The sequence below is a fragment of the Cyprinodon tularosa genome, unplaced genomic scaffold (assembly GCF_016077235.1).
Source record: "Cyprinodon tularosa strain WSP-4 unplaced genomic scaffold, ASM1607723v1 ctg751, whole genome shotgun sequence".
In the NCBI taxonomy this organism is placed as follows: Eukaryota; Metazoa; Chordata; class Actinopteri; order Cyprinodontiformes; family Cyprinodontidae; genus Cyprinodon; species Cyprinodon tularosa.
The window spans coordinates 453,522-480,274 of NW_024039509.1; the positions used below are offsets into that span (position 1 = coordinate 453,522).

The 26,753-nt window shown below is 37.5% G+C and overlaps 1 protein-coding gene across 5 annotated transcripts; it reads right to left on the reverse strand.

Moving 5' to 3' along the window:
• Positions 1–2,516: 2,516 nt before the first annotated feature.
• On the reverse strand, positions 2,517–23,239 carry rnf44 (ring finger protein 44). 5 transcript variants are annotated; one of them, XM_038270136.1, is made up of 11 exons: positions 22,907–23,239; positions 19,060–19,194; positions 18,293–18,515; positions 18,023–18,190; positions 15,328–15,501; positions 15,052–15,213; positions 12,214–12,329; positions 11,859–11,946; positions 8,317–8,438; positions 8,140–8,239; positions 2,517–5,448 (listed from the first exon to the last, which is right to left on the reverse strand). In XM_038270136.1, exons 2-11 carry the CDS (start codon positions 19,164–19,166, stop codon positions 5,386–5,388), a joined length of 1,323 nt encoding a protein of 440 aa, XP_038126064.1. In that variant the 5' UTR covers positions 19,167–19,194; positions 22,907–23,239; the 3' UTR covers positions 2,517–5,385. The 5 variants fall into 5 exon arrangements, with proteins under 5 accessions (XP_038126064.1, XP_038126063.1, XP_038126065.1 ...); XM_038270135.1 differs by having other exon boundaries at positions 19,060–19,252; positions 22,907–23,238; XM_038270137.1 differs by lacking the exon at positions 22,907–23,239 and adding an exon at positions 21,412–21,879.
• Between the last annotated feature and the right edge of the window lie 3,514 nt (positions 23,240–26,753).

Here is a 26,753-nt window from a genome sequence, read left to right on the forward strand (position 1 = left end):
CCAGGCCTTCTCGTCCAACATCAGTGTGCGACCTCACAAATGCGCTTCTGGAAGAATGGTCAAAAATTCCCATAAACACACTCCTAAACCTTGTGGACAGCCTTCCCAGAAGAGTTGAAGCTGTTCTAGCTGCAAAGGGTGGACCGACGTCATATTGAACCCTATGGATTAGGAACGGGATGTCACTTAAGCTCATATGTGAGTCAAGGCAGGTGAGCAAATACTTTTGGCAATATAGTGTATATTCTGGTTATTTTTTAGTTAGACCTACTTGTTTTTATGTATCTGTATAAGTACCCCCCGAAAAAAAATCAAAACACTGTAAATTGATTAGAAATATTAATCATCTGTCAGATTTCTGAGAAAAAAGTCAGAATTCTGAGAAAAAAGTCAGAATTCTGAGATTAAAGTCAGAATTCTGAGAAAAAAGTCAGAAGAAAAAAGTCAGAATTCTGAGAAAAGTCAGAATTCTGACCTTTTCCCCCATGTTAAACTAAAAAAAAATGTAAAAATCAGTTAACTTTTTTTTTTCCAGTGGCCCTAATCCTCTTCCGTACAAGACTAAGATGACTAAACCAAAAAGATTCAGTTTCTATATATGAAAGTGAACTAAAAACAAAACGTTATAAATGGGCAATATTCATAGCAGCATCCCGACAGACTATTTTACCTCTTTCACAAGTTTCTGATTTCTGTGTCGCCGTTTCCCTCCCTGCTGACTGAGTGCTCAAACACTCAGCAGTTCAGAGAGGGGAGGGGGAGTACAGTGACGTAACGCTATGCTGCGCCTTCAAAATAAAAGCACGCTAGTTAAAAAAATGTCAAAATCTAATATTTTGCGGTACAATTTTTGGGGGGACATATCCACCTGGCTTTTATATTGGGGGGGACCCCCCGCTTCCTATGCCGCTGCGTAAGAGTCTCCAAAAGTCGCCAGTGACACCGTAAAAAGTCGCCAGATTTGTCGCTAGTCGCTTTTTTGAAAAATAGTCGCTGGAGGGGTCTGAAAAGTCGCTGAGTTGGCAACACTGCACCTGCGGCGCTGGCTCGCTCTGCCGTATTTTTTTTTTCTTCCTCTTTCAGTCAAGAGGCAGTGATTACCATAGATATCCATGATTACGGCGGCGGCGGATGACGCATTAATCGCGCGACACAACTAATCGATGATGAAATTCGTTGCCAACGCTTTTAAAAGTCGATTTTTATCGATTCGTTGTTGCAGCCCTAATTATTTTAGCAGTTTAGTTGTGTGTTTAACACTTCCAACTAGAACAATTAAGTTAAATCATCTCCCAGATTAATTGAGGACCCCGATACTTATCAACTGCAAGGTGGAGACAGATGCCATGTTGGTATACATAATACATTTATTAGTGAACAACCCTCTCAAATCAGCCACAATAAAAAGAAGAAAAAAAATGATTGCACTACTTGGTAAAGCATAACTAGCAACTTTCATTTAAAAAAAGTACAAATCTTAAAAATTTCAAACAGTATACAGATGTATATATAATACACTAACTAGTTATGTTAAATGCTACAAACAATATGATTCCAATGGAATGAAAAATTATAACATTAATACGAACCATTTCCTATATATAATATATATTAGTAATTTTCTTCCCCCAACCTGGCAAATACAAACATGGAAAAAAAAATAAAATAAATGAGGTAACTGTAAATGTGCAAGTACCAAAGCAAAAAAAAATATATATATTTTTAATCTGCCTAACCACAGAAGACATGCCCACAGGCCCTGTTGTTGGGTGGGGTGAATCTGGTGTTCAGGCAAAAGGAGCCCTGGAGGCAGAGGAGAGTAAGAACAGTAAACCACTATCCCACCACAGCAAAAGTATCATTGGTAAACATAAATGGCATCTACCGAGCAATCAATCACAAATCCTAAATAAACTTTAGCTGCTTATTTGAAAACCTTTAATTCATTTTTTTTTTGCACAACACAAGCTGTGAGATTATTCATTTAACTCTTAACAGAAAGACTACAAGACTCTATCTTTAGATATTTAATTAATTAAAATTAGCTCATTTACTAGGCCTTAAATGGAAGGTTCTTTTTATTTAACGTTTTCTGGATACTGTCAATTAAATATATTTTTTCCCCATAAAGGAATAGTGCTAACATTACCATGAATTAGGGTATCTTCTATATGTGAACAATACATTTTTAAAGATATTCGTACACTGAGAGCAAAGAGCCTGATAGGCAGATACAGTACTACACTGAAATAAGTATGACAACACTTTTCTTCTTTTTTTTTTTTTAACTTTTTTTTTTTTTTTACTTAAATCCCTTAAACTATATTGATTTTCACTGACGTTGTTTCGGGGTATTTGTAATAACATGCTTTAAGAATACATGAAATCCATGACAAACTATTGCATTCACGCGTGTGAGTTTTCATACCTAAAAGCAGAACATCTAGCACCTTTTCACTATGGCTTTTGTTAAGACTACAGTAGTATCAGAGCATGTATTTCTCAGTCGTTAGGGCAATAACAGTAACGCGATGTAAGAACTCGTTTCTTTTGCTTCTTTTTTTTTTTAATGTCCCCATATATAAAATGAAGTTAGCGCAATAAAATCTTGTAGTCATTCAGTTCTATTACAAATGTGTGCAGTACAATGCATGGCAGTTATCAGCTGAGCGTTAAGATCCAAACTCCCAGAACCCGAGCTAACTAGAGCTAAAGAAAAAAATCAGTTGGGATCTGGTAGACGAGCATGCATATTGTGCACCATTAAATAGGTCCCCCCCCACCAGATTTTTTTATTTTTAAGATATCCTCCACTGTAACACTTTAGTTTTCTTTTTAAATTCATGCAAAAAAACACATCTGAAGTCGATTTAGGAGTGACTTAGGTAGGATAGAGTGCTCTGTGGCACGTTTAAATATGGGATCACAACTGATACGTGTGAAAATATGGTCGGAGTACAAGAACGGAAGTCTAATGGGTTTGAATAATACACTTGTAATGAGTTATCTTCTTTTCGGTGAATATTGTTAACATACTTGATCTTTTCTTGCATGCCTGTCTTTAAATGGTGTAATATTTACTATTTCAGACGAAACAATAGAATAATTGGTTACGATAAATCATTTATGGTCGAAGAAAACCAACCAAACTGAATTCAGATATACCCTTTTCATGGCATCCTTTCCATTTGAAATAAATGGACTGCTCATATCTATTTTTTTTTATTTTATTTTTTTTTTATATACCGAGAGGCCCTGAGTGATATTTTTTTTTTTAAACTTACAATATATGCCAGCAAATAGATATGTACACATAGGTTAATTCTCAAAGCTGTGGGTTTAACTCATTTAAATGGCTTTTTTTTCTCTTGAAGGTGGCACACGTCAAAGACTCACATTCACTTAAACAAAAGTAAAGAAAAGGCAAGAATCCTTTACACGTCACAGCAAAGGCTCTCACTGCCTGTTAGTGCTCACCGGGGCAGGCAAAGAGACCAGAGTAAATCACAAACATAAGTTCATTCGTTGCTCTTTCCCCTCCTAACCCCTATTTGTCCTGTTTTTTTTTTCACGCCTATCACGAGCGGGGGGGAGGGAGGGAGAAGTCCTACAGTGTTTCTACGCGACTGAACACTCCAGCTGAATCTTTTTGGACTGTGGGGAAACAAGACAGCAGTTGCTAACGTGGAGCGCCACCTTATAGACTTCTAACATTCTTCTGTCTTCGAACATTTATCTGAAAGGATCCACACTGAAGCTGTACATACAGTTGCTCTTTTATAACACCGTTAACCACGGCCTAAGACAACGACCTGACCAGATTAGGACACCTAATGCAAAAAATCGTTAGCGCTTCAACGGTTTCCTTCAATTGATTTTTTTTTTTTTCCCTTAAGGATAAAACCAATAAATAAACACGTTGTTTTCTTTTAAAAACTATTCAAAGAAGTGAAAAAGGAAAGAAAAAAAAAGGTCTTTTTTTTTTTAGGATTAGTAACAGGTTTGTGCTTGTCAACGTCATAAAAAGGCAGATCTGAAATGTTTTTTAACAGTAGGCTAAATACATATATTGGATTTGGCTCACAAAGAAAGAAATAAAAAGCCAGTCTTCCTAAAAGGGGAAGAAAATGTCAGCTCACAGCACGTATTGCTTTCCACACACTGGCTTCCAGAACTCATCAGGATCGGCGGTGCCTTTGGACGAGCTCTTCCTCTCTTTCATAACAACCAGAGTGTAACCACATGCTTTTTTGTTTTTTTTAAACCCCTCCTTGTGGTGCTTTTTTTTTTTTTTTAGGTGAGCAAGTTCTTTTTTTTTTTTTTTCTAGTATGCTATCTTTTAAAAGTGAATCATTTTGGTGGCAATGCTTGATAATATTGCTAGTCTGAATCAACAGTTCATGCAACTCCTAGCATGCTGCCCTGTATCCAGTGGTTACACAAATGCATTGGCTCTGAACAGGACAAACAATGTGCGCACACACACACACACACACGCGCGCACACTCACACAATGCTGACATGGAGAGAAGATTGTAGCACTTGTGCAGTTAACGGCGGACGGACTCGACAATCCATCACTGCTTTCGAACAGATCTGTTTTCCGGAGAAGATCACGGAGGTTTTAGAGTCCCCCCCCGCAGCTCCAAGTCCCGTCACTTGCAGTCCATGACCCCTGGCTTAAACAGAATCTGTTTGCCGCTGCAGCAAATCACACTCTCCCCGACAGCTTCGGCAAAGTTTTAAACGATTAGGAGGAAAACTATTAAAAACAATTGATACGTTATTGCAGAACATACATTATTAACAGGTCACTTTGCCAAACACCTAAACGAACATGCATCTCTGATGGTTAAGTGTCGCCTCTGAACACGAATACCCACGCTGAAGTACTCCTAACATTTTTCTCCTAATTGCACAAGGCGTCCAAAGCCTGTCATCCTCCAGGCTTCTGACTCGTCTCCTCCAATGCAGGACTTTGACTTTTTTTTGTGAACGCCGCCAAAATCCACAAATGGAAAAAAAAAGAAAAAAAAAAAAAAAAAAGAGGAAACCCTGTAAACAAAAAGCAGCGAATAATGCATTGCAGGGAAAATCTTTGGAATCTGCAACGTGTGGGGTGGGGGCAGAGATAGAAGTGGCTGGCAATCCCAGAAGTCGGGCTGTAGGCAGTGGGTTTTTGTGACAGACAACGAAGCACATCGGAGAAAACAACGCACTCCAACAACAGTCCTGGATTTCTTTAGCGTCAACTGAAGGGGCAGGAGTTGTGGGATTGTTAAGCTATATTTACTGGAGGACGCAGGTTATGTGGCAGGTGTCCCCAGCTTTGAGGCAAGACTCTGGTGGGTGCAGCTTTTCCAGTTCAGCACTCAGAGATTGGCCTCACTCTGCCTCCCGGTGCACGTCAGAGGCATCCGCTCGACAAATTGGACAAGTGCGATTGGTCTGAAAGTATAGAAAGTAAAAAATACAAACACTGACTATAAAGAGAAAAGTACGGTGGCCCTGAAGTGCAAACTGCGACTACAAATCTAAAAGCGCAACTACATTAAGAAAAACAAAACTACATAAAGCAAAGCGCAACTACATTAAGGAAAACACAATTACATTAACCTACTGGAAAAGGTAGGTACCAGTGGGAAGCATGAGACATCGTTGATTGGACGGCGGCGCCGTTTGACCCTTGAACCGGAAGTCATTCTGCCTGCTGCGGCTTTTGAAAACATGGATATTGTCGGCGCCCCAAACATAGCTGCCGTTATCGAGGAATATTTTGAATCAGGACATACGTACGAGGTGATACTGGATATGCTCAAGACTAATCACGAAATTTCAGTTAGTTTGCGTACACTGAAGACACACTTACCGTATTTTCACGACTATAAGGCGCACTTAAACGTCTTTTTTTCCCCTCAAAATGTGCGGTGCGCCCTATGGTGCGGTGCGCCCTATGTGTGTTGTAACTGCGACTTTTGAGACCACCTCATTGAGGAGATGATGAAAGAGTGGCTGAATGTAAGGAGACCAGGTGTTTTTTTCCCACTCATCACCATCGCTGTTAATATGTAACTCCATGCGTGCCCATCTCACAGCTGATGTGAAAAACATGGGGAAACAAATTAACCCTGTGCTCGCTGTTCAACCGCTCGACATCGGTGTGAACCGGACCCAGCAGGTGCAGCAGAAGCAGCGAGTTTACATGCAAAGTCAATGGTTGACGCGCGTATAGGTGCAGCAAAAGGTCCCGCAGCGCCTTTTGAGCTGCAGGTGCAGCACGTCGGGAGCGTTTAAGTATCTGACGCACCGCCAACGCGCTGCTGCTGCTCGAGATGGAAAAATTGAAGTTTTGCTACTGGACGCGCCGCATCAATCAATCAGAGAAGCTGATCTGGGAGCTGACAGCGAGACAGACACAGCGCTCTGATGACATATGATATTAACGCAAATGAAACGGGCTGGATGGGTGAGGAGATGATGAAAGGCAGGTGTATGTGAGGAGACCAGGTGCTTTTTTCCACGCATCACCATCGCTGCGTGCCCATCTCACAGCCGATGTGAAAAAAAAAGGTGAATCAAATGAACGCTGTGCTCGCTGTTATCCCGGGGGTCTGACAAAGGAACTTCAACCGCTCGACATCAGTGTGAAGCGGCCGTTCAAAGTAAGGCTGCGAGCGGCGTGGGAGCGATGGATGACAGACGGAGACCACAGTTTCAGGATAAGTGGAAGGCAGCGCCGGGCAAGTTACGCCACCGTTTGCGGATGGATTGTTGATGCTTGGACTAAAGTGTCTGCTGGCTCTATTGTTCAAGCTTTCGCAAAAGCCGGCATTATTTCTGAGGAGCCGTGCTGCACGGAAAGTGACTCTGACAGCGAAGAATGGGAAACTGTCATGTCTGATTTAGCGCAGCTGTTTAATTCAGAAACAGAGGATGATGACTTTGATGGGTTTGATTAATACTTTGTAATAAATACATGAATAAAGCACAAACATACTCAGTTTTGCTCCCGCTCTATTTTTCTACCTGAAAACTTAATTCAACAGCAGCCTCTGGGCGGGTCTCCTCCTCTTCACCGCGGTGGCTGGCAGGTGTTTTTTCATCTAAATAATCTAAATCTTGCAGCTATATTTGCTGTGATCAGTGGGAATAAAGTAGTTTTAATATGTTTTTAAGTGAGAAAGGCCACCTGAAAACTTAATTGCAGTCAGTTCATCCAGATTATCTATTTCTGTCGGAGGCGCTCAGACCCCCACATACCAGCGGTGCACCGACAGCAGAAATCCCTTCAACAGCAGCCTCACCGCGGCGGCTGGCAGGTGTTTTTCATCTAAATAATTTACAGTGCAGGCACCAGGATACCGGCAATAAAAGCGAACATATTCCGTCGGCAGGTTTCAGGATTTTATGTTAATTTAGGAGTGATCACAGCACTGTGTCATCTGCGATGTGTCTGTCTCATGGCCAGCTCGCAGGTTTGATTAATACTTTGTAATAAATACATGAATAAAGCACAGTCATACTCAGTTTTGGGCCCGCTGTATTTTTAAAATACGCAGTAGAGGTATTTCAAGGTAGTAGAGGACATGTAGCTGTATATAAAAAATGCGCCCTATAGTCCGGTGCGCCTTATGTGTGTGTTAAATACAGAAATGGGACACATAACTGAGACTGCGCCTTTTAGTACGGTGCGCCTTATGGTCGTGAAAATACGGTAAAAGAAGCTGGACTGTTCAGACGACGCAACTTCCGGTTCAAGGGTCAAACGGCGCCGTCGTCCAATCAGCGATGTCTCATGTTTCCCACTGGGAACCTACCTTTTCTGGTAGGTTAACGTAATTGTGTTTTTCTTAATGTAGTTGCGCTTTGCTAATGTAGTTGCGCTTTGCTTTATGGACAATATCCATGTTTTCAAAAGCCGCAGCAGGCAGAATGAGTTCCGGTTCAAGGGTCAAACGGCGCAGTCGTCCAATCAACGATGTCTCATGTTTCCCACTGGTACCTACCTTTTCTGGTAGGTTAACGTAATTGTGTTTTCCTTAATGTAGTTGTGCTTTTAGATTTGTAGTTGCAGTTTGCACTTCAGGGCCACCGTAGAAAAGTGCAAAAATGCACGAAATTTGACAGAAAATTACTCACCTTTAACCATTTATCCACACATTTAGCGTGGAACTCATGGTTACAAGGTAACACTCGAAGTAGCTGCCGACACTCAAAGTCACTAAAGCACACAACACACCTGTGGGGGAGGAAACCAAACATCAGCAAAGAGAGAATCTGCTTTGAAGGATGCGGGAAGTGTGAGAAGAGGCTTACAGCGTCTGTTCAGACAGATGATTCTCTGAGTTGAATCTGTAGGATGGAAGTTGCTCTATATCTGCTTTCGTGAGTCCACGTGGTTTTGCTTCACCCAACCTCTCTGCCAAATTCAGAAGTGCCTTAAGAGACAAAAGATGAGGGTGAATTTAGATCTGCTGCATTAAAGAATGAACAACGGGGGATTCTATGAGTCTTTTTTATTTTCAGAATAAAAACTTCCAAGCTTTGTGTGGAGGATTTTGTGAAATTTAACTTTGATATTTACATTTTTACATTAAGACATTAAATACTATTAGAACCAAAGAATGTAAAGATCTATGAAAGTCAGAAACCAATGGAATTAGTATTTTTAATCTTAAAATAAGATATTTAGATGAAATGCACTTGAACTAAGACAATGCAATTGTGTTTTCTTATTTTAATTTCTAAATTGTCTTGTTTCATTGGCAAAATTTGTCTTTTATCTCCTTAATCCAAGAACAAATGCACTTATTTTAAGAAAAAAAATACTTATCTAGATTTAGAATTTTTTTCCAGGGTAAGATTACAATTTCTATCAAAATTTGTTGTCATGTCTCCTGGTTATTTAATACATATATGTTATAAAGTGTTATTTAAAGAGTTTGTCCCGAGTGATCTCTTTTCAGGAAAACGAACCGGAGAGAGAAAGCTTCAAGGTGTAGCCACAGAGCATTGCCTTTAACAACTTCTATCGCAATATGTTTCTGAATTTGTGTTCAGTACGATATAATTTCAATACCAAGATAAACGACAAAAAGACCAAAATTGCAAAAAAAGCCCAGAAAAGATTCCTGTACAAACCTCTGAACCTTATTATGCAAATAAGAAAAGTTAAACAACAATCCACTGGACTTAGTTTCCCAGTTTGAAGCTTCCCCTCCAGGAAGCTTTTTCACTTCAAACGTTCATTCAAAAGACATTTTGAATGGAAAAAGCTTCCAGGATGGGAAGCGAAACATCTTCAAACTTGGAAACTAACTCCAGCGGATTGTTTTTTGTGTGACATTTTTGGAATGACTACGACCTGGATGACTGAAGATCTTTACCAGCTTATTATGCCAAGTCCATGAAACTCCTCCAATACGACTTTTTAGAAATGATTCCTCACTTTATGGCTTCTTACCCCTTTCAGTTTATCCATCACTGCCTCCTTTATTTTCTGGTTATTACCTGAGTTTTAAAGACGCTACAAGTTACAGGCTAGTAACTAGCCCTTAAGCTATAAACTAGAACTTCCCAGTTAAAGCTACAGTGTGTAATTTGTAGCGACATCTAACGTTCAGACTGCAGACCGCAGCAACATGAACATCTCCCCCCCCCCCCAACAGTACGGCGAGCGTTACGGGACAAAATGTCCTCCACGACGTCTGCATCACCTGCCTTCTCAAGTGATGAGGTTTGTTTACATAGATAATTTTAATACTGCCATCTATTGTTCAGTACCGTCTCAGTTCATCTCTCTCAACTTGCCGTAGTTACTTTCGAGCGTAATGGGCGATCTCGCAATCGCTAGTTTGTTGGCTCTGCGCTGCCGTAGCGCAAAGATGTCTGCCTCCATGGCTGCAAGACCCGCTCCTATGTAATTATAAATAACGAATTCTAAGGCAACGCAAATATTAAGGTTAAGAGGCTGAGCTCGTAGATGATGATAAATAATAAAGTTATGTATAATATATTACATTTCTGACTGTATATCCCTGTAATTATTACACACTGTAGCTTTAATTCTTTTAAATCCCACTTTAATATAATCTAACTCTTATTGACACTGTAGGCAGTGTTTTACAATGAGGTGTTTTTTTTGTTTTTGATCATCCTGTTAAGATTTCTCCCCCTCTATCAGTCATAGTCTTGACCTCTGATGTTCTGTCTTTCTTTTAGTAAGCAGCCCCACCAGATACTCTTCTGATACAAGAGCTCTATTTGCTTTAATGTTCCTATTATTAAAGCTGATTTTTTTAAGCATAAACTCCTCTCAAAAGGCTAGTATGATGTGTATGAATGTAGTGTACACATCTATATTCCATAACGGAAGTATAAGGTCAGAAAAGAATGACATGAAAACAGTTATTGCTTTTAACAGGAAACAATCCCATCTAGAAAACAAATATGCAGGCGTAAAGTTTCAACCTGGCAGCTGTTAATATATAAAAAGACAGATTCCCTTAAGCTGGGCATACACTGTAAGATGGTGTCAATCGTTGCACGTAGCTCAGTTCACAGCTTACGATGTATGTTCTCACACTGTGCGACCCGACGCTCTGACGCGATCTACCTGCTCACATTGTAAGCCTAAAAACTACATCAGACTCAGCTCCGCAGTGAGATGGTGCTACTCGGACTTGTCTATCCGGAAACGTGTAAAAGAGGAATCTGAAGCTCACTAGAGTGAAACGCGCTGCCTTGGCTATCTGTGCAACTTTGTCCTGAAAGCCCTAAAAAGAAAAGGCGACGACGTGTTTGGACAAAGACACGGCTGAGCAAACGTGGCTACTACGGTCTGTCGATTATACAGAAAGAACTGCATTTCACTCAAACCCCGGCCATGTATCTGTGTTTTCATCTGAGAGGAAGAAGAATCCTTGTTTGCGCACGGAGCGCTTTGCCCACGATGGCCGACAGAAAATCAAACGTTTGATTTTCTCCTGAACTCACGATTCCTGATGGGGAGGTGGTTGTAAAAGAGGCTGATCGCCCCTCATACCCCCCTGTACACTACACGACGCACAATTAGGCTGAAAGTCAGCCCAATCGAAAAACTCTCGCATGACTGGAGAATTGGCCCAAAAAGTGCAAAAAATAAATAAATAAATAAAATAAATATCGCACACTGTAAGCCCGGCTTTAAAAAAGTAAAATTTAGAAAGTACAGACAGTTGATAGAATAGATCTGCCCACATGGATCAGGTCCATTTTTACAGATACTAGAATACTACTGATGTAGAATTTTCCTCAATATCTAGTCGAATGCCGATATTTTTTTCTCCATTGGTTTGGTTCGTTTCTTGAAACAAAATTTTAGGTCTCAGAATAACAGATTTGGAAAATTTATGAGCTTTTGCAGCTAACTACTGTGTTATGTTAAACTAGAAGACTGTTTTGACAAATAATCTTTGAGTTTTCAGAATGTAATTTCTGTTTTAGTAAATGAGCCACACAAACAGAGAAAAGCTGTAATATTGAAACAGTGCATCTCAGGCTGTAAAGTAACTAAATATAAAAAAAAAAAAAAAAAAACAGCTCTGTGGATACTTTTCACATGCACTGTGAACGCTCTTTGTGTTCAGAACAGAATTACATACAGAGAAGACGCAATGCTCAGCTGCCAATTACCCTTCAAGGCTAATTAGATTTTTTAAAACAATGTAGCTTGGATCAGCTACATGATTTAAATATTTATACTGAGAAAAAAATCCCCTTCATCATATGCTTGGTCCTCAGCATCACAAATAAACATGCATTTAATTGACCCATTTTGTTTCTCCAAAGCTATATATATAAAAACATAAAACACTAACTTCATAATTTTCCATCTCCACATCATCCACATCCAGGTCTAAGCTGATGGCTGGGCCCACTGCTGTTGGAGGCACAGGAAGCATTGACCTGAACAAAGAAGAGAGGCAATACCTACAGTGAACACAGAGTCCATGCTCTGCAGATATAACCCCTTCAAATGATGCACAATGGAACTTAGAAAGACAATAAGGTCATCAACAGATAGCCAGGTAAGAAAAAAGAGGAAATAAAGTTTTAAACTGTGATGTAATTGCGATTTTGTACGTGTCATATCCGAGAACTGAGTCCTAAATTAAACCTACATGTAAATAGCAAATTCAATTTAATAAACAAACCTTCATTGCAAGTACTTACAGAAAGTAAGGAAGGAAACCAGGGTAGTAAGACGGAGGTGGAGGAGGAGGGGGGAGGGGCTGCTGCAGCCGAAATCTTTGTCCATTCACTCGCCGTGGCAGCATGTGGGGATATGGCTGAAAAAGAGATGAAAAAAAAAACTGATTTTAACAATTATCCAACTTTTTTGGTTAAAGGTATATTACAGGATTTTCTCCATTTAAAAAAAAAAAGACCCACCCTGCCCAATAAAAATAAAAAAAAGAGGGAACAACTATTTAACGCCTACGTAAACATATCACCAGCATTGTTGACAATTAGGAGGACCACTTATTTTGATGATCCACCCGGAAAAAGAACATCCTCCACTATAGCTTTAAAGCAAAAAATAAACCTGTCATCGCCCTATACTGGCTAATTTACTATGGGAGAATTATCCTGCCATAATGCAAGAGGCTGTCGTTCTATTGGCTGGAAAGGATATCAGCAACAAAAGACGGTCGGTACAAAAACTGAAGACATGCTTGGTCTTTCATTGATTTGATTAAAAATGTTTCATTTATTAAGGGAAAAAAATAACGTATGGATATGCAAATAAAGTGTGCACACACATGTATAAAAGAATAACTAAAAAGAAAACAAAAAATACTTCATGTTTAAAGGGGGCAGAAAGAAGCAAATGTTAATTTTTTATATAATCACAAAATTAGAAAACAATAATATCGCTGATTACGTAAAAAAGCAAAACTAAATCTTCCTTTTTAACCATCATCCTTATTAAGTTCATAGTAACAATGATGGTTGCAAAACTCAAACCAAAACATTTATAGTAGGACTGTCTAACAATTATTTTGCAAATCGATTGATCTGTCAATTATTTTTTTCGCTTAATTGATTAATAATCTGATAGCCAACAGTTCCTTTAGACTTTTTACAAAATTAAACAAGGTGAAACTAAAACTTTCAATTGAGAAGTTCTAGATAAGGGATAATGAAAGACGAAAAGGTTATTTGATCTTAAATGCAAAATATTTACATATTCTTTTTTTTTTACTTTCTTTGTATAATTGCTTCTCAAGCTGGGTTTCCCTATAAAGACACGTTTAGAGTCTCTATACTCCAGCTAATGATTAATCGGTTACTAAATTATTTGACCATGAGTCAAAAATCGATTAATTGTTTCAATCCCAATTTATGGTAACAGTATCAGTGAAAACTTTTAATGATGAATAAAAAATATGAATAATGCTTTTAAAAATCACTTAAAAACTAACTGTATTTACCTATTTAAGAAATTTTTCTTGTATGAAGGTTTAAAGATGTGTATTGGGACATTGCAACTCTTTCCTGTAGTTTTCACAAAGTGTATATTAAAGTCTGTGTTCTGTAGTAAATCATATCTCTCCTCTCACAGGCTAAAATTATTTTGGTTTGAGAGGATCAAAGGCTCGGATTTTTCTGTCTGAGCATCATCATCATAAATCCATCTTTACACAATATGAATAAGCTTCATGTCTTTTTAATGTTTAAAAAAAATATGACTAAAAACAAGGAGGAATGAAGGATATTGTTTACTAAACTATTTAGGTTAAGATTATGTTATAAGGAAGAAAGCTATGATTAGTTAAAATACATGGTTCCTACAGCATAAGGCAAGTTAAATTCAAGACGTTTTAATGCCACTTGAAATAAAAATTTAAGACCAAATTCACAAGAAACACAAGAAAAACCTGCTTGCGACAACTTAACCCAAAGGTTTATTTTAACATAAACCACTGCACTAATGTTTCACATTTCGAAAAGCTTCCCATACAGGAAGAAAGCTAAAAACACACAAATGACAGATATATTTTAACAATTATTTAACTGAATTCACAAACTTTGTTTTAGCAGGGAACAAAACAAATCAGTTTTAAAGCCACAACATAACCAGTGCTAAGTCTTTTTTGCAGCTATTTTTCTTTGCAACGCCTCCACTTATCACCAAATCAAACATACTAAGAAAACGATGCAGAGACAAGGGTGGAACAAAACTGAGAAATATCGGCTGTTTCTCTGTAACTCCATTTTGACGCTTTGTGTTTCGTGCTTCGCATGTGCGACTCTACTGCCTTAATTCCCATCATTCCGAGCTTCAATCACTTCTTGCATAAAATACACTGTACCTCACATATGTTCCCTGGTTTTAGCCATGGAGAAAACTCTTGGCTGAAGACAATTTTGGTTACATTTACACTTGTTCATATTTTCCAGACCAAAAGTAAATGGCGCATCTCCTAAATGTCCCGGCCGCAACAACGCTTTTATTGGTTCTGCTATCGGGACGGAACCAATAATGGCGAGCCGTTATTTAAAAAAAAAATAATAATAAAAAAATAGTCAATTTTAACGTTTTATTTAGATTACAAAAATAAATCATAATAAAAATAATCCTATTTGTGATGTTTTAAAAATTAAGACCTACAAAAGACTGATTTAAGACATTTTAATACCAATTAAGGCCTTAGTTTTATTTTGAAGAATTCAATGCCTTTTAAGACTTTTTAAGGACCCGCGGGAACCCTGAGATAAAACTGTGCCCCAATATTAACTGAACTAAACCCAGTGCAATGAAAAGATGATGAGAAGAAAAACTACAAGGTGAGTTTAAACAACTTCTTTCTGCCCACACTGTACCAGTTCAGTGGCTCAGAGGAACCATTAAGACATTGGTGCTGCAGTGAACGGCTTTCCAGCTGTGAATCTGAGTTTCAGAGCACGTGTTAAATAGGTATTGCTAATTGCAAAGTCAATTTCCTTCTGGAAACAAAAATAAATAAATAAATAAAAAAGTAATAAAAGAGTGGCAGGCCGTCTTACCACTCCGAAGGGAAGCTCCTGATGCAGAGGCTCTTGAGGAAGATACTGTAGGGGCAGTGAAGGAGGCAGCGCTGGTGGATGATGAGAGGGAGGGTAGGAGAAGGTGCCTAATGGGTGCTGGTCCCCTCTTAGGTCAACTTCATTGTCTACCCTCTGTAGAGGCTGTCAGCAGAGAAAAAAACGTATTATCAGACCGCACTAACACACTGGCTCAGAAGTTGTTGAAACATACTAACACTTGCTGTGTCAATATTAATAAGAGTTTATGCTGCTCACCATGCGTGGGTGCTGAGGCTGTAAAGGGACAAACTGGCTCAAAGGAGTAAGGTGCGGCGGCTGGTGGGGGGGTACAGATGGGGTCGGGTGCAATACAAAATGTTCGCTGGACATCAGTGGTGGGAAAGCTTGAAAAGACACAGGTATATGCTGCATGGTGCATGCCTGTATGAGCTGGGGAGAAAAGACAATAGAGCAAAAACAAAAAATTACTTTCAGAAAAGAAGGAATGCAGATAAAGCTACTTTACTCCTGATATTAACAAGAAGGAAGCTTGAATGAGAGCATGTTTAAGCATGTGGTGAAGAAAGGCAACACAGTGCAGAAAAAACCACACCACTGACAGGACAGTCACAACACTAGGCTAACAAAAAAAACGATTCCCAAAACACCCCATACAGTGCCCGGCTAAAGTATGCATAGGACTTGAACTTTTTTAGACAAATTATGACCTAAAGTTTCCGTCTATGTGATCAATATGGAGGCATTTCAGACCCAGTAATCAGGGCGATAATCCTGCAGTGTCTGTTTAGACCAATCGGATCTGTTTGGTAGAAAGCTTTGATCGCACATTGTGGAAACCCAGCAGGTTGGATTATGTTGGCCCCATACCCTGACGTATGTTTGAAATTAGATGAAAAAGAGAAGAATTTATTTTTTCATATATAAGGGAAAAGTTGGGGTGCTCTGATAACCCCGCTTAAATGTTTTCATAATTGCAAAACAGTTTATAGTTAACATCAACACAACAGAAAATGTCCAAACTAGCCAACGAAAAAACTATTGATTTTATATTCTAGTTAGTGTTTGCTGATTTTATGACCTAAAAGAGCTTTATGTTCAGCTGAGCTGTATTTTCTCACTTAAAACATATTCAAATGACTTTTTCCCCACTCATCACAGCGAATAAAGCAGAGCCACTCTCTAAATTGATTCTGCAAATGTACACAGAGACGACGTCGGTACATTTTAATCGCTGCGCTTCAGGAACGCCAAATGCTGTGTTCTGTCAGACCAGCATACCCATTGTAATACGCATGCGTGCGCATGCACAAAGGGACATTTAAACAACTTCTGTTACATTTGCAGATCAGTATGACAATCTGAGAGGTTAGCTGCTACGTCAGGGTGTGTGAAGTAGTGAACAGAAAAAGCGAGGCTCTCTGTGTTTAAAGCAGTTTAGCTTTAACCCTTCCAGGGCAAGTTACCGTTTTTGATCACCTGCATACCCCTTACAAATGGAGTCCCACTGTCCCTCAGTGAGGTCTAGAAGCACAAGATCTATATCCAGCCATTCAGCAAAGATCCTGCTACATGGCTGTACATCTTATTTGGGAATTTGACCAATTAGATGAGCCCTTGAATGATATATTCCCTGCTGTAAATGAAGTTGGAAAAGAAAATTTAAGTCAAGAAAAACAGGTAAAAACCTATTTAAAAGTTAAAAAGTTAATAAGCATAGTTAACAATTATATTTAGGTTTACAAACTAAAAAATGTAAGTGCCAGTATCAGCATTAATGCCTCTAAGGTGATGTTGTACCATAAAAAAAAACATTTTTCTTTCACTCTGAGTGTTTTTCATGAATTTTCTTATAGAAGAACTTTTGTTATTTGGTTCGCATTTCTTGTTATTACATTGAAATTAATTTTTTCCATCAAAATATCCATATTTTTTTAATGTTACAAAGGCAATAAGGTCTTGTCCTGGATTCTAATAACACTATTGGATTGAAATTTTGATTTTCAAAGCTTTTCACTGAGCACCATATAAAGGGTTAATTTCTGTTTACGTCAGACGAAAACTTTTTGTTCATTACATCACTCATAAATAAACTAACCTACTTGACTTTTGGTAATTTTCTCTGGTAAGTTTCTGTGTTTACCTTCAACTACAACTTTTTTGTTTGTTTCACATATAAATAAAGTAACCCAGTAGACTTCCTTCTACTCATTTTCACAGACGGATGCAAATCTGAGGTCTTACGCATGCGTATTGACCATGGGTATGATGGTCTGACGGGGTATGCTGATCTGACAGAAAACTGGCTCAGTTGTACAGTGTGGCTGGAGAAACACAAACAAACGGGTCTATTTTAACATCATGTTTCGGTTTTAAATCTTGCTGTGAACCATGTTTAATGTATTGTGATGAAAAGTAACTTTTTTGCATTTTTACGCTGTATCCCTGGAGCATACTGTAGAAAATCTTCCTAGATCCTTATTATGCCATTTGTTCTCTAATGTTGTCTGACAAACTGACATTTTTGAAGGACTCTAAATATCCTGAGATTAAATGACACAGAAGTGGATAAATTAGGGGACTTTTAAAGCAGCTAAATTATTAGATTAAACAATGGCCAATTACAATTTGACACTATTTCCTTATCTATTCCAAGTCACTTTTTGTTGATCTACCGTATAAAATAACAACAAAATATAAAAACATTTCTGTCTGCAATGTGAAAAGTTCAATTTCTATCAATTCTTTTGCAGGCCACTGTATTAAGCTTCTTCACAGAAAACAAGAACATCCATTGTATTTTTGCTGAGATGCTGTCAAATATCGAAGTTATTAAAACCAAGCAGCTTGTTTTTTTTTTCTTTTTTAGCCGTGAACACTGACAGATTGCATGGCTGGTATGGTTTGCTACATGGATGCCACTGACATTTAAGCTCTTCCTTTTCAAACTCACAGGAGGAGGAAGGCAGCAGAGCAGAGAGAGCTGTCCGCTGAACATTACCGAGCATGCTGGGAGTTGCTGAGTGTTGCACCCTGGAAGCGGCTGCCCGGCATGAATGGGAAATCCATGGGTCGTCACCGTCGTAACAGTGTAAGATATTGGAACAGATCCCTGGTGCATCTTTATAAATGAGAAATAAGGGAGGGGTCGGTGGTAGAGTTTTACCAAGGGTTTGTTTCGATTTAAATAAAAATGTAAAGTCATTTTCCCGTGTTATGTTACCTGGTCATGTAGATCCACCATGATGGGGCTCTGCTGGGGCAGGTGGGCAGCAGGGTGAAGCATGCGTGGTACTGTGCTGGTGTGGCTGTACTGTCTGGACTCATCTAAAGAAACCTGTTGGGGGTGTTGGGAGAAAAAGAGGTGGTGGAAGTTCTCATCCTGGATCTGGGAAGTGTGCTGTACAGGTCTGTCTCGTCTCCCCCACTGGTGTCTCACTGGTGGGCTGAAAGGTCAGGAACACAAATTAGATTTACATCTGCAATCCTTCAGCTGGCTGCAAAACAAAAAAAAGTAATACACACAAACATATGTAGAACCCCAATGCATTTATATTGATAAAATAAATTAATAATAACAAATTAAGAGCAAATTCTGCAGATTCTTTTTTGTGTCACTTAAATTTCAGTGAAGCACTTAAAAAAAGTGCTCTACTTTGCTTTATCTCATTATTTTCAGCTCAATTAATAAAATACCATAATTTATTTGTATACAGGTAGCCATATTTACAGCTGCATCATGCGGTTAGACTAATTTAACCACGTTTAATTGGAAGAAATGTGATTACAGACCAAAAAAAAAATAAAAAAATGATGCTTTTACTAGATCACCTAGATCTCCTACCAATTCCTGAAACAAACATTACTCCACCCATAAAACCCCAATGTTAATAAGCAGCTTGTGTATACCTAGGTTTTCTGTTATAGTCCCCCTAAATCAATTTTTGCAGGAAAAGATGTGACAAAAATAAAAGAGAACGAGAAAATCACCTTCTCCTGAGATGCACTGGGGCGTTGCAGGGCTCTCCGAGAAACCTCCTGGGGTTTAAGGGGGCTGTTGGTGGCAGCCTATTTACTGCTATTTCCCATGGTCGCATTGGTGACGTCGTGCAGACGAGTCACACTCTGGGGAAGGAAAGTGTACAGTGGAGGCACTTGTATGTTGCCTCTGATTGTCTTAACCCTGGTGTGGAAAAAAATACAACAAAAAAAACCCCCACCACAAATGAGCAACCATGTGCTTCAAACATATTTAAGATTGGACATAGGACATCAAGTGTTGGAAACAAAAGAAAAACTAAATAAAACTCGAGATAAAACTACACTTAGTCAATTTGTACATCACTGTAATAACACAAACCCTCAATTATGACAACATGACCCCAACTTTGAAAGTAATAATGTTTTACACCTAAATGGGGATAAGAACACCAGGGAACAACAGTTACCGGTATGTAGCAATTTATATGACATGCATTATAGTGTGTGAAAAAAAGCACTAAAATGTATTTCCTCTCTCCCACCACATGGTAATACTCATCTATATCACATTTTGGTTTAAGATGCAAGTAGCATAGCACTACCTTAAAGTTTAAGATAGAAGGTCACAATTGTATCAAAGTAAACTGGAATAAGTCAAAATAAAAGGTTTTAATTAATTGTACACCATAAGGGATTTTGTAAAACACATTTTTAGTGGTTTATTTTAATGAGGAATATTTATGAAATAATCATACATTTGAAAGCATTTAATAGATGGATGTTAAAGTGTGAGATAAGTGTTGATTCTTGTTACTTGGGCACCAGATAATATTATCCCAACATCAAAAGAAAGACAAAATAGTGTTTATATAAAATACCAAAAAGAGAGACAGACGTATATGTATATACTTACTATTTGAATTAATTCATGATTATACATGGATGTAAATAACAACGCAATGGGAACACCAGGGAACTACTGTTTATGTGAAATGTTATTTGGTGTGTGAAAAAAAAGCAATAAAATCTAAAAATAACATTACAGTTTTAAGACAGATGGTCAAAATTGTAGGGAAGTAAACTGGAAGAAGTCAAAATTAAAGTTTAAATTAATTGAACACCATAAGGCATTTTGCTAAACCTACTTTTAATGGTTTATTTTAATGAAACATTGTAAGCATTTAATAAACCTAGATTTGAAAAAATTTAATAGATGGATGTTTAAGTGTAAGATAAGTGTTGATTCTTTTTTTTTTCCTCAGGCACCAGATAATATTATCCCAACATACAAAAGAAATGAAAAATAGTGCGCATATGAAATACAAAAAAAGGGAAACAACTGTATATGCATATATATTTTTACTGTTTCAATTAATTCATGATAATACATGGATGTAAATAACTGAATGTGACGGGAACACAAGGGAACAACAGTTGTGTAGCAGTTTATATGACATGCTTTAAGGTGTGTGTGAAAAAAAGCAATAAAATGTATTTCCTCTCAGACCAGATGTATGTATATTACATTTTGTTTTAAGATGTAAGTAGCGTAGCACTACATTACAGTTTTAAGATAGACCGTTGTAGCAAAGTAAACTGGAAAATTAAAAGTTTTAATTAATTGAACACCATAAGGGATTATGTAAAACATACTTTTAGTAGTTTATTTTAATGAAACATTTGTATGAAATAATCACATATATTTGAAAGCATTTAATAGATGGATGTTAAACTGTAAGATTGTTGATATATTTTTTTTTACTCAGGCACCAGATATTATCCCAAAATACAAAAGAAAGGAAAAATAGTGTGTACATAAAATACCAAAAAAGCAAAGCACTGTATATGTATAAATAGATATATTTACAGTTTGAATTAATTGATGATTATACATGGATGTAAATAACTGAACGCAACGGTATAAACAGGGGTCGCTGTGGCTTTCCTTAACAAAAACATGCAATGCCGTGTGCTCATAGGACAAAGCAACAACAAAAGATGTGATAGGCATGCAGAACTACTCGCTATCAAACACTTTACAAGGCAGCTGCTATGCTGCCAGAGTTTTCCTACAAGATCAAGGATAATCATTGCGGGGATCGAGATATAGCAAAAACCACAGGTTTTGATCAGCTTTAAGTCTTTAAAAGCTATTAAAACGTAAGGTGTCCTTTTAGCAAAGCTATGCTAGTGCTTTGTCCAACACTCCCCAGCTTCAGATGAGCAGCACGCTAATCACAGCTCAGACATAGGCGCCTTGTTTAGTGCGCTTTAAGCACAGTTAGATGTTAAAGCAGGGAAAGAGCACAACCACATCAGCAGGTTTCTATAAGCCGAGGCAAAACACAGACAACAGCTTACTTTCTTAGCTAGTTTCCTTCCTTGGTGACTGAAGAGGACTGCAGGTGTTTTAGCTTCCGAAATATCGTATCCCATACAAGTTATTATTTTCGGAAGCCTTCAAAGCGAATTTCATCGTCCGAAAGAAAAAACTTGTAGCGATAATAAAATATAAACAGAGGACCTTCCGACTAGATATATTGACAATAAACGTCCCCGACAGAGTATTAGCTCGCTAACTTTAGCCACCTTACACGCGCTCTCTGTCGCTGCATAGGAGAGCCGTGTTCTGTGGAAACCATGGAAACGCTGACCGTTAGTTACACCGACTACCTGAGAAGGAAACGCCGTTAACAGCCGTAAAAAGCGACGGTTATTAAACCAACGACGGAAAACATCCCCTTGGCGCGTGTATGATTCTTGAAGTGCATTGTTATGACCAAGCCCCGCCCCCTTCGTGTCAACGACCAATCAGGGCGCGGGAATAGCAGACAGCAGACATCCCAGACAAGAGTCTAAAATGTATAGAAACAAGCCTGTTGTTACTGCCTTGTGAATCAAATGCTGCCTCAGAGAAACATAGTATAAAAAGGAAAATTATTTTGCTAAACGCATTTTATAGATTTTTTTTTTTTTTGCAAACATAAAAACAGCTATTATTATTATTAATCCATAGCTAAAAATAAAGGTTGAAAACTACTTCCTGGTGAGATTTTTTTGTATATCTGCATATAAGGTTGAAAATCTGAGGAAATAGCAACAAAAAATTAAGCAGTTATAATTATTTTGTTGTTGTTAGAGCAGTGTTTGTTGCAAAGCCTAACTGGGGATAAGACCTTTAGTGATTATGTTATAAAGTGGTATATTTACCAAGTGTGTAATGTTCTATGAGAGAAGTTATTCAACTTCAAATATTACACATTTCACAGCCAAGCATAGAGCTATTATTTAATTTTATAAGTGCCAGATCAACTTTAAACTTTTCTTTTTCATAATTGATGTAAGTTGTAGAAATGTTTTAGTACATACAGGAAGCAACTTCATTAAAACATAAACGCTATTTGATTTTTCCAAACTTTCTGACTTTACTGGAGGCCAAAACCTCTTACATAATAATGCACTTGCATGATCCAGTCAGCTCTCAGCATCTGTCAAAGAGAAAACTTGCATTTATTTCTTTTGCAGGCCGATGACTGCGGCTGCAAAACCTGATGCTGCACTTAGGAATCCCCAGAATAACATCGGCCTGATTAGTGAGGCCTGTGGGATTTATGAGACATAATATGGTGTAACTTTTGCACCTATGGCACTGGAAGGGGAGTAGCCGCCGTATGGAACATGCACTAAATGTAAACATTACAACATCGCTCTCTGTAGCAGCAAAACGAGGAGGGGCTGGAGGAGGTTTAGCAGGATGACGATCCTAAACTAACAGAGCACTTTCATAAACAGAATTCCGCAAGTTTGCGAATTTCCGCGAAGCCAAAGCAACATACAGTTGAAAGAATGGAATTACCTGATTGTTAATATGCAACCATCTGTGATATTTCCCCTATAACGCTCTCATCTCGTCAGGCTAAGTGCGGCATCCTCTGGTCGGCTGTTACCGTGTGGAACATTCCGTGGATTTCACCACTGCGGGGGCTAAAGGTCCTAATAACAGGCGTCCCACATCATCGGCTCCTTTTGATCATGGATTGTGCCGTTTTATGGCTTCCAAAAACTCAAAGATCACCCGTAAAAGCCACATTTTAGGCTAGGCAGCGCTAACCCAGCCCTGCGGATGTTTTGGGTTTCTGCAGTTGTCCGTTACTCCCCCCATTTCGGCGTATTGCAAGGACAGGAAGCACAATGAGTGCGGCCATTTTTTATTTTACCGTAATGCACAGAAAAGTGTCTCATTCCGTTTTGAAAGTTCAAGGCTCGTTCACGCAACGGTGTTATTATATCTAATCTAAATCGCAAAGCTTCAGGTTAACTTGTTCCACAGAACAAAGCTTTAATAACAACCTATAGACCTGCAGAAAATGTATAAAATAAAATCTTAAAATTCAAAACCCGCATATAACATAGCAATGTATAGCCTACCAATTAAAATCATTTCTAATCTTTTAGAATATTGTAGCGGTATTCCAGCTCTTTTAGTTTCTTCTGTATCGCATGGAAATAATCACTTATTGAAACGCGAATAAGACCAGATGTTAACTTATGATGTTTAATAAAAGAAAACAAAAATAAAAGAACATCCACATTCTTATAATTTAAACTGGGTCAAAAACTGTGTTGTTTCCAGTATATCTGTTTTCCCCTCTGTTCTTACGTACAAGCAAACAAACAAACAAACAAACAAAAAAACAACAATAAAAAACAAACACTTATAGAATTACAGCATGAAGGAAGTATGGAAGAGGATTAGGGGCACTGAAGAAAAAAAGTTAACTGATATTTAAATATTATTTCAGTTTAATATGGGGAAAAAAGTCAGAATTCTGACTTTAATCTCAGAATTCAGACTTTTTTTTTTTTAGAAAAGAGTCAGAATTCTGAGATTAAAGTCAGAATTTTGGCAAAAAAATCAGAATTTTGAGATTAAAGTCAGAATTCTGAGAAAAAAAAGTAAGAATTCTGGGATTAAAGACAAAATTCTGAGAAAAAAGTCAGAATTCTGAGAAAAAAGTCCGAAATTTTAAATAAAATGTAAAAATTAGTTAACTTTTTTTTTTTTTTTTTTCAGTGGCCCTAATCCTCTTCTGTAAGGAAGCTCAAAAAATATGCATTATAAATTGCATTTCTATACTCTATGCTTTTAATGTTAGAGTTTGTAAACTTAAATTATAATCTTAACAACAAACATGTTTAAATTTTGTATTTAACCTTTTTTTACAACTATAAATTAATTTGCCTCCAACTGGCTCTTACAAATATTTTTGCTGAAAAAAAAAACAAAAATATTAATGGAGGTTAGTTGGAAGGAGAAAATGTAGGGGGAAAAAGCACATAGAAAAGGAATAATAGGCTCTTAAAATGATTATAGGCTACAGTTTGGGTTGGGAGTCAGTCTTTATTAATTAACAGCACACAGTTGTGTACAAAACATCTGCTAGAAATGAAGAGAAAAAGAACCAGGCTGCTGCACAGTGTTGCTAAATTCCCTTTTCAGATAAAAATTTTACACTTAATCAAATTCCCGGACTTTAGAGGGAGGTAAAAGTCTGAACAAATTCAAGTTGTTTTAGGTCCAGAATTAAGTTTTCATAAATAATCTAATTATAAATTTCCATATGCCTTCTGTGTCACTTACATTTTCTGGAAATTGGCTCCAAATAAGTTTAGTTACCTCTGATAACACTTTCCTTTAGTTATTCCCTGGTAGATCGAGTTAAAATACCATAAATTGCTTTGATTTCAGAGTTTAGAGGAAACAGAAACGTAATAAGAGCAGAGGTGGATAATCCAGGTCGAGAAAGTAAAAGGCCTGTACAGAGATCAGTTCCAACCATCTCTATTAGAAGCGCCTCAATGCAGACTAATAACCTGGTTAATTGAACAGGATAAAGGATAAAAGGCACTTTCTGGACATGGATTATCCACTTCAGTTGCGGACTATACAGGGCAGTGCACAACAAAACAGGAGTGGATAACTTCATGGCATATTTAAAAGAATGCGTGAAATTACTTCCTAATTTTCTATTTCTATCATTGTTGGTAATTAGTTGACTTTATGTGAAAGTAACAAATGGAGAACGAACTGGCTGTATATAAAACTTTAGAAGAAAAGAAAATTTGGGTTAAGTATCAAAGCAAAGCAAACAATTATTTAGAATGACCTGTAATAAGCAGTGGCCATGTGGCAAAATTCAAATGTCATCTATATCTATGATCCTGTAACTTTTGAAGCAATATCAAGTGTTTTTTTTAATACTTTTCTATACTTTTATATCTCTTACATGGGCTGTAGTGTTTGCTCTATTCTTTATTATCTATGACAACAATTCCATTTTCTTTTCACTTATAAAAGAGAGAGTTTCTTTGCTGCTGCCTGTGTAGCAAATTGTAATGTCATCTACCCACCACAAGAGGGGGCTCAGAATAGCATTAAACCTCTCAACTGCACATGTTTTGTTCCTAATCCTCCATATATAAGAATGGCTGCTTTATATAATTATTTCTGATAGCTAAATTAAAGAGCAATACTTCCACTTATAAAGAAATGTTTTTTTCACTTTCTCAGAATTTTAAATATGGCTTGCCGAAGCATTTTATAATAACAATAATAGTAATAATAATAATAATAATAATAATAATAATAATAATATTACAGCTTCATCATCCAGAAGATCCCCATCCTGAGAACAAAACACATACTATGGAGAGTTTTATCCAAAATGTCACATCCCCCCTTGAGCGCATGGGTTGATGCCCCCCACTAAAGGTTATAATCAGAAACAGCATCTAAATGAAATAAATCATAATAATTATGATAATAAATGCAGCATAGCAACAGTTTTTTTTTTTTTTTTTTTAGAAGCTTGCATATTTTTTTTCTTGATTTTTGAAGGGAAAGTGTAATTGCAATTAACAGTTTTTCCCTAAAAAAAGCAAAGTCAACAAAAACAGTGTACTGTTTGGAAGAAGAAAAATGTCAGAAGTGGTGTAAAAATAGGTCAAAATAACTTCCATTAAATTATTGGGATCTGCTCTAAAAAGGGAAAAAGAGCAGCCTCTCAGTGGGAGTCCATTTTCTTGTGGGATCTTTTATGTTTTAGGCATCTTCACAGACTCCTCAGCACAACAAGTATCACAAACAAACACTTGCCCAGTTTTAATGTTTGTGATGTAAGATTTTTTTCCATTTGAAACATCATGTTCAAGGCCATTAAGTTAGACAGGTTAGTGTCTGTTGCTGTTTACTGGAATATCTTGGCAAAGTTTATTAGGTTCCTGCCCATTTATATCAGTGCTGAGTTCAGAACTATAAGCCATAAACCAAAGTCTATTCGGATAAGTCAGAAGTCAATAACTTCTCTTACTGCTGTAAGTGACATGTTTTTGAAATGTTTTAGGGATTGTAACACTTGAAACATTTTATGTCCAACAACACGTTACCATTTGTACTGTGCTGAAAAAGGAAAGACTTTTTTAAGTTTTTAACATCTAGCATACAATTAAATGACCCTCTTTTTAAATAAAGGACTTCCTTTATGAAGCAAATTATTATCTTACGGTTGAAACATATCTTGATTTATTTAACCGTGGGAAATGGTGAAGTTGCCCCTATTTGTTATCTTATCTCTATGCTTTATTTATTGCCAAAATGATGTTTATTGATTTGTATGACACATTGGTTGATTATTAGAGTACTA